This window comes from Diospyros lotus, chromosome 3, assembly GCF_014633365.1.
Source record: "Diospyros lotus cultivar Yz01 chromosome 3, ASM1463336v1, whole genome shotgun sequence".
NCBI lineage: Eukaryota > Viridiplantae > Streptophyta > Magnoliopsida > Ericales > Ebenaceae > Diospyros > Diospyros lotus.
Window position 1 is genome coordinate 6,427,900 of NC_068340.1, and position 8,103 is coordinate 6,436,002.

The window sequence follows — 8,103 nt, forward strand, 5'->3', positions numbered from 1 at the left end:
TAATAAACACCCTTAAATCTTAACCATTGGATTAATAATGCAAGAGTTATAAATAGAAGGATTAAAGGGGTGTTCATATATATGAAAACTACTATAATAAGCACTATCTAATAACAATTTTCATATCAGTACCGGCCCCCCTTATTGTATTATAATAAGCACTATCTAATAACAATTGTTGGATCAATCCAAGGGTCGTGAATAAAATTATATAAGCACCTTATTAATTCTATTAAGTATATTGTTTGTGAGTCATTGATTGAACATATATGAATATTGACTGAATTAAAGTATTTCAATCTAACGGTTGATAGTTGATGCATTAATAAAATTATATTATGATGGTACTGATGTGGAAGAGTACTATATATATATGTATGCATGTATGTATTATACAGTGACTTAATGTAATTTCCGTGACAATCTTCATATATATATATATGAAATTCAATGGATATCAATGAATTTGATATGATTTTTTTTGTGAATCAAAAGTTTAATGAAAAGACACGTGCACAAAATTCTAACGTTTTTTAACAGTGCAACTATTTTTTTCTGATTTTTTTTTTCAAAAATCAAGCATTTAAAAAGGCCTACAAATTAGAAAATTGAGGAAAGAAAGTAATAGTGCCAAAACTCTGATTTTTTCACACATTTTTCAATGAATTTGTGATTTAAAAAAATAATAATCACATTAAAATTCATTAAAATTGATTGGATTTGATCACGATATTTACAAATTAAAATTAACTATGAATTCCTCACGAAAGAATTAAAATATCACAACAAAATGAGAATAACGCAATAATAAACCTCGATCTAATAGTCATAATTTGAAGTTTCCAATTTAAATCATAATATTGATTATTCATTATATAAAAAAATGCATTTATCGCAAAATTTTTAATGCATCGATGTTCATATTAATTTAACATGAATGTATGTACGCATGGGCCAGCAGTTGGTACAGACCGTTTTCCCTTATCCATAGGCAAATATTACAATTTTTTTTTTACCCTTATGTTATTCTTAAATTATTTAATTATTTTTTTATTTTTTAAATTATTTAATTTAATATATTTTTTTTTCTGACAACTGGTAGTGGGGATTGTACATATACGGTGAAGTTACAAATTTTCCATATTATTTATTTATTTCTTCTAATATTATTTGCCATATATTTTCCCATTTTATTTATTCTTTTAAAATTACTTATTTATTTATTAATTATAGTCCCTTAACAATTTCTCATATATTCAAGAAAAGTTGGCCCCAGGGCACAGGTCAAGTATTTGGCCCACGATAAGTTAGAATTTACACCACTAAGTCATGAGTTCGATTCTTTGCCTTACGTAATGAGGCAAAACTTTACCTGTGATTTACCTCATCTGCGGAAATAGAGGACATGAGTAGCGGGGGACCGCGCAAGGGCAGTAATCCTAAAAAAAGTTATATATATGAATATATATATTCCTTCCAATATTTTTGTAGGTACTAGGTACCCTTGAATGTTAGATCATTTTTCTAGGGATATAATTAAACTGATGGGATGTAGTCTCTTATTACTAATTGATATGATTGCAAATTTTAAAAATCTCCATAAAGTTGGAAATACGAGCGAGGGTAAAAAATAAACAACAAAATAGTCAAAAATCAAGAAAATTTAAAGAAAATAAAATAAAAATAGCAAAAAAAGGTAAAGGAATTGGTTGGAGGCCAACTAGTTCTCCCCGAGCAAGGGGAATTGACTGCCCCCCATAGGGGCAATGGACGTGTGCAGCTAGGGCTTGGGGAGTCAGTTGTTCAAGGGGACTCAATTAAAACCAAGTCCTCTCTCTCTTTTGGGGCATTCGGTTGAATCGAATGCCTCATCCCCTAATTAGGAGACTCGACCATGTTGAATCCCTGCCTATTTCTCTCATTTTCTCTCTCTTCCCTTTCTAAGAAAATCAACTCCCTAAGGGCTTTAGATGGCCGCCACGTGTGCCTCGAAAGCTCAGGATTGCTGCCACATGTCCTCCTCCTTCATCTTTTATAAATACAAAGCTCATCTCTTCATTTAGAGATTGAACCCCGGGAAGAAAACTTTATTCTCTCTCAAAACCAATCAGTTCGAAAGGGGGTAGTTGGTTATCTCAAGGCCATTCGTCACTTTAGGGGGCAGTTAATTATTTCTGGCCAATAGATTATTACTATTCACTGACATTGTTTACCGGTTATTATTTCAACAGTGTCGATTATTACTATTTCTACAGTGCTGGTTATCGCTATTTCTATAATGTCGGCTATTGCAACAACATTATTCACCAAGGAGTCGCTATTCACTAGACACTATTCATCAGCAAACATCATACATCAGCATGAGCATTCATGCACGCATCGATTATGCCATGCATACCGTCTCCGACATGCATGGTATATATTTGTCAGAACATCATCTAACTTAGCTTTCGGAGGGCCTGCATAGAGAAGTCCCCCGCGTGGCCTCCTAATTGTTTCTGTACCCACAGGCGAAGTCCCGAATCTCTCGCCCAAGCTTGTGCCCCATTGGATTTCTGCTTCACTCTAGCTCGATCAACATCTGTCGAGGCCTTGTTGGCATCACCTTGGACCCCTACCATTGTCAACCAATTCTATTCTGGCCTCAAGACTATTCAGTTATTCTTCGGTCTTTATATTATTTTGTACTCCAAGATTATTGTACGGACATCAAGTTGTGTTCCCCACATGTATTATAAATTTCATTATTGTATTTGGAAACAACAATTGGCGTCGTTTGTAAGAAATGCGACAAAAAGTAAAATCATGATCAATGGCAGACAAATGAGGAAAACAACAGACTTTTTCTCGGGACATTGAAATTCGCCTTCCTTTACAAAACATATAGAATTCAAAGGGGGTACGTTAGTTTCCACCTAATCCTCAAATACAAATGAGTCTTCAATTAATTTCTTTTGATCCACAGTAACAAGTAGGGACCACACTACCTCTGCCAGACTTTGGACACCTAGTGAATCGGCGTGAAATACACGATGAGTCTGGTCCTTCACAACAAGCTCCAACCACTCTCCCTTGGGTAGAGTATGAAGCACTACGACAACAACATATCGAAGAAATATAGGCCTTGTGGGAAATGGCGGAACACTTCAAAATCTAATGCCTGACTCAATATTGCTACCAATAGTAAGAAGATTTTTGCCCGAAGCAACATCGCCCGGAGAAGCTCAACAAAAAAAAGGATTCCATCTGGCTCTCGCCCTCACTTCTCTTCTCAAAGAAAAAGTCAACCAAAACTCGCGTCGAGAGGAGCAGAGGCCTCTCTACTAAGAAATCGAGAGTGGGAGCAACATTATCAAGGAGACAATAGGAGCCCCTAAAGGAGAAGACATAATGGAATTGTGGCAAGAACACCTACGAAGAGGGGACGAGGCCCTTCTAGAAATTCAGTACCAAAAAATAGAGGAATTGGGCCAACAATCACGTGAACGTAGGGTTACAGCCCAAATCACATGAACAAAATATATTATATTCAAACATGAACGTAGGCCTATGCTGAACAACGTACACAAAATATGAACTTCTCAACTAGGAGCACGGATGTAGGCTTATGTCGAACCGCGTAAACAAAACATGATCGTTCTATGGGAACGTGGCTATAGGGTTACGTCCCGAATCGAGTGAGCAAAATATGAACTTCCCCCACAAACAAGGAAGTAAGGTTACGCCCTGAACCCCGTGAACAAAATATTTATATATTTCAATCGCGAACGTAAGCCTATGTCGAACCGCATAAACAAAATACGAGTATCTTCATCAAATGCGGATGTAGGATCACACCGAACTACATAAACAAAATACAATCATCCTCTTGATAGCGGATGTAGGCCCATGCTGAACTGCTAATAGCTCAACAACGAAATGCAGTTCGCGGATATGGCTATTCTCTATGATTGGCCCGTTATCCCACCTAACAGCTCAGCAACGCGGTTCGTACAATCCCCTCATCAAAATGAAAGACCGTTGTCCCGCTCAAAGCCCGACAACGAGGCAAACACGGATGGCCCGTTGTCCCACCTAACGGCCCTACAACGTGGTTAGAATATTGCTTCATAAAAAAAAACCTGGCATCTCGCTTACAGCCTAGCAACGTTGTAAATATGATTGGCTTGTTGTCCTGCATAATGAACCAACAACGTGGTTAGACAATCACTTTATTAAAATAGAAAACCCATCGTCCTGCTTACAGCCCAACGACGCGATGAATATGATTGGCTTGTTGTCCCGCCTATTGACCTGACAACATGGTTCGCACAACCAATTCATAAAAATAAGAGTCCTGTTGTCCCACTCAAAGCCCGACAGTGAGGTAAACTTGATTGGCCCGTTGTCCCACTTGTTGGCCCAGCAACATGGTCCACACAATCTTTTATCATCAAAACAAAAGCTCCATTGTCCCACCCAATGGCCTGATAATGCGATCCACACAATGCCTTAATCATTAAAATAATCAACCCGTTGTCCTGCCTAACGCTCGACGACGAGGTGGAAAATAACGACCCCCGTCCTGCTCAAAGCCTAACGTGGGGTACATGAAAAATCTGTTGCCTTGCCTAATGCCCGACAACGAGGTCAAAAATCTTGGTCCACGTCCCGCTCAAGGCCTGACGCATGGTGAATAAAATATCCATTACCTTGCCTATTGCCTGGCAACAAAACAAAAAATCATGACTCGACACCGGGAGCACCAAAATCCATTGTCGTGCATATGGCTGACAATAAAGTAAAAAATAACAACCCACTATCCTGCTCATAGCCTGACACAAACTGATCTAAAATTATCGTTACCTTGTTCATAACCTGACAATGAAGAGAAAAACTAAATGAGCAAATAAAATATAATCATTCCCTAGAATCGCGGATGTAGGGTAACGCTGAACCGCAAAAATAAAACATTCATAGGTGCGTTGTCCTGCATAGAAACCCAACAACATAGTTAGCTCATTGTCTCACCTATTTGTCAAGGAGCGAGAAAACAAAAAATATATAAAAGAGTGCATGGAAAAAATCCCCAAAATACATCAACTGTTGAGGTTGAAAAAAATTGTAAAATAGGCAAAAATCGTTCGCCAAATTTGCGAGGGACATGATACTCTCTTGCCTAGGATTCTCAACCAGAAAAGTAGAGAGCAATTGATATGCCCGCAAATTTTAGAAATCTCTATAAAGTTGGAAATACGAGCAAAGGTAAAAAATAAACAACAAAATAGCCAAAAATTACTACAAAGGGGTTATTTTGCAGCGATTACTGCCCCTAAAATCATTGAAGGTTAACCACGATTCTGAAATTGTAGCTAAAATCACTATTAATTTAGATTGAAATTTAGCGACGATTTTCAAACCACTGCTAAATGTTACCAATTGTCGCAAAAAATATAACTTTGCGAAGATTACTCCAACGATTGCTCAAAACCGCCGCAAAATACTTTGTGACGATTGTATTTGCGGCGATTTTCAAAACCGCTGCAAAATGACAAAAAAAATTGCTGCTAAAATTTGATTTTTTTTGTAGTGAATCAAGGAAAATTAAAGAAAATAAAATAAAATTAACAAAAGGGGGGCAAAAGAGTCAGTTGGAGGCCAATCGGTTCTCCCCGAGCAAAGGGAACCAATTGGAGGAGGGCCATTCGGTTCCCTAGTTGCCCTCCATAAATGCAACGGGCGCGCGCGCGTGACCAGGGCTTAGGGAGTCGATTTGAATCGACTCCCCTCTCCCTCTTCAAGGGGACTCGGCCAAAATCGAGTCTCCCATCTGTTTTGGAGCATTCGGTTGAACTGAATGCCCCTTCCATAATTAGGAGACTCGGCCATGCCGAATCCCCGCCTATTTCTCTCATTTTCTCTTTCTTTCCTCTCAATATATCTTTCCAAGAAAATCGACTCCCCAAGGCTTTTGGATGGCCGCCACGTGTCCCTAAGAAGCCCGGGATTGCTGCCACGTGTTCTCCCAATTCCTCTTTTATAAATATTGAGCTCAGACTCTAGGAGGAAAACTTTATTCTTTCTCAAAACCAATCAATTCAAAAGGGAGCAATCAGTTATTTCAAGGCCATTCGTTAATTGTCGCTTTAAGGGGTAGTCAGTTATTTTTGGCCAGTCAATTATTTCTGGCCAATCGGTTATTATTATTCACCAATACTATTTACTAGTCACAATTTCTACAGTGTCAGTTATTGCTACAGTTTTGTTCACTAAGGAGTCACTATTCATCAAACACTATTCATTAGCAAACATCATGCATCAACATGAGCATCCATGCACACATCGACAATGTCATGCATACCATCTCCAACATACATGAAATATATTTATCAGAACATCATCTGATTTGACCGTCATGCATACCCTTTGTAGGGGGCCGTGGGTCGGGTCGAGCCCTATCAATGACAAAAGGGCCCGGGCCCGGCCCAGCCCATTTAAAAAGCCCGTGGGCCGACTCGGGCCGGGCCGGGCCGGGCTGGGCCTTTTGACACCTATAACACAGCCACACCGAGGGCAAAAAGCCCTTTTGTGCGTTCACCCCTGACGGCTGCGCTGGGGCGGAAAGTATACATTACATTTACAAAAGGTGAACGCCAGCATTAACGCTTAATGGTGAATGATGGGATGAAGTTATAGCACAGTGGACTGTGGACCTCACCTTGAATCTCTATAAATTCAAGTTCTTCTCCATTCAATTTCCCCACATCAACCAAAGCTAATAAAATAATAATACCAGCACTCTCCTTCCGATCATGAAGAGTCCATCATCAGCACTAATAGCCCTCTCCTTCTTTCTCCTTGCTTTCACTACAAAACCACTTGTCTCGTTGCCTATTGCTTTGCGAGATGGCAATGGCGACAAGGTCCTCGTCGGCCAGGATTACTTCATCAGATCTCTTACTTGGGGTGCAGGCGAGGGAGGAGTCTTAGCACTTCCTGGTCTAAACAGCACATGTCCCGTTGACGTCGCCTGGGGAACTGGACTCTTCTTCAGAGGAATTCCAGTAACATTTTCACCTGTAACCGGCATAAATGGCGTCGTCAATACCGACACCAATCTCAACATCAAGTTCACCGAAGGACCTCTCTTCGGCTGCAACCAGAGGACCGTCTGGAGGGTCGGTGACTACCAACCATGGGCAGGGAAGTGGTTCATAACCACCGACGGCATCGAAGGAGAGTTCGGACCGGAAACCTACCCTAACTGGTTCTACATCAAGAAGGTTGGTGGCACCTGTGATTATCCTTTCTACAAGTTGGTTCACTGCCCTAGCAGAAAAAGTGCAGCTCTGTGCAGTGATGTTGGGATCAGTTATGAGTATGGTGGACGCCTTGTTCTGAGCAACACCTCTTTCACTTTCATAATCCTCAAGAACAGAGAAGTCGGTGGTCACTCACAGGAGTAATATGCCCCACCGATCGAGATGGAAGGTTCTCTAGCGTGAATAATATATGCAGGAAAAATTTTCAAGACAACAGAATTAGTATCGTTATAAATTCATTCATGAAAGTCAAATTTCAATAAGTGAATTCATATCGATACAAAAAAGTTGTCCTGAAACATTTTCTTGCAGACTATATGCTCGCTACAGAATTTTTCACTTGTAAGATTACTTAATTAGTTGCCAAAAAAATCACGATAGAACTACATCTATCTATCTATCTATCTATCTATCTATCGTGAAGTTGTAATAATTTACTTAAATAAGTGCAACTGAAGCAGTATTGGTGTCCGTCCACCCACGGACACAGTAATTAAAAATAAATAAATAAAGTTATGTTTTGGTTATTATTAATCTTGATCCAATATCTATTTGATAGGTCAAGTGTATATATATATATATATATATTCAAGTTACATAATTTAACTAAAGATTGAATTAATTAATTATAACAATATTGAAGCTATAGAGTAGTGTAACCATCGATGTTGATGAACACTACATATTCGGATATGTCTTGGTTTTTCTCATGATTATGTGCTCTATTAATGTTCTCCTGCTCCAGTACTTTGCTTTTTTATGCCATCCTTCTCCAGTAGCTGTCTATATAATTAATGATACA

The 8,103-nt window shown here is 39.0% G+C and overlaps 1 protein-coding gene across 1 annotated transcript; it reads left to right on the forward strand.

Annotated features, from left to right (window-relative positions):
• Window positions 1-6,732: 6,732 nt before the first annotated feature.
• LOC127797618 (21 kDa seed protein-like) lies at window positions 6,733-7,835 on the forward strand. The gene has a single exon (XM_052330663.1). The coding sequence runs from the start codon at window positions 6,792-6,794 to the stop codon at window positions 7,443-7,445; it is 654 nt and encodes a 217-aa protein (XP_052186623.1). The 5' UTR covers window positions 6,733-6,791; the 3' UTR covers window positions 7,446-7,835.
• The last annotated feature ends 268 nt before the right edge of the window (window positions 7,836-8,103 follow it).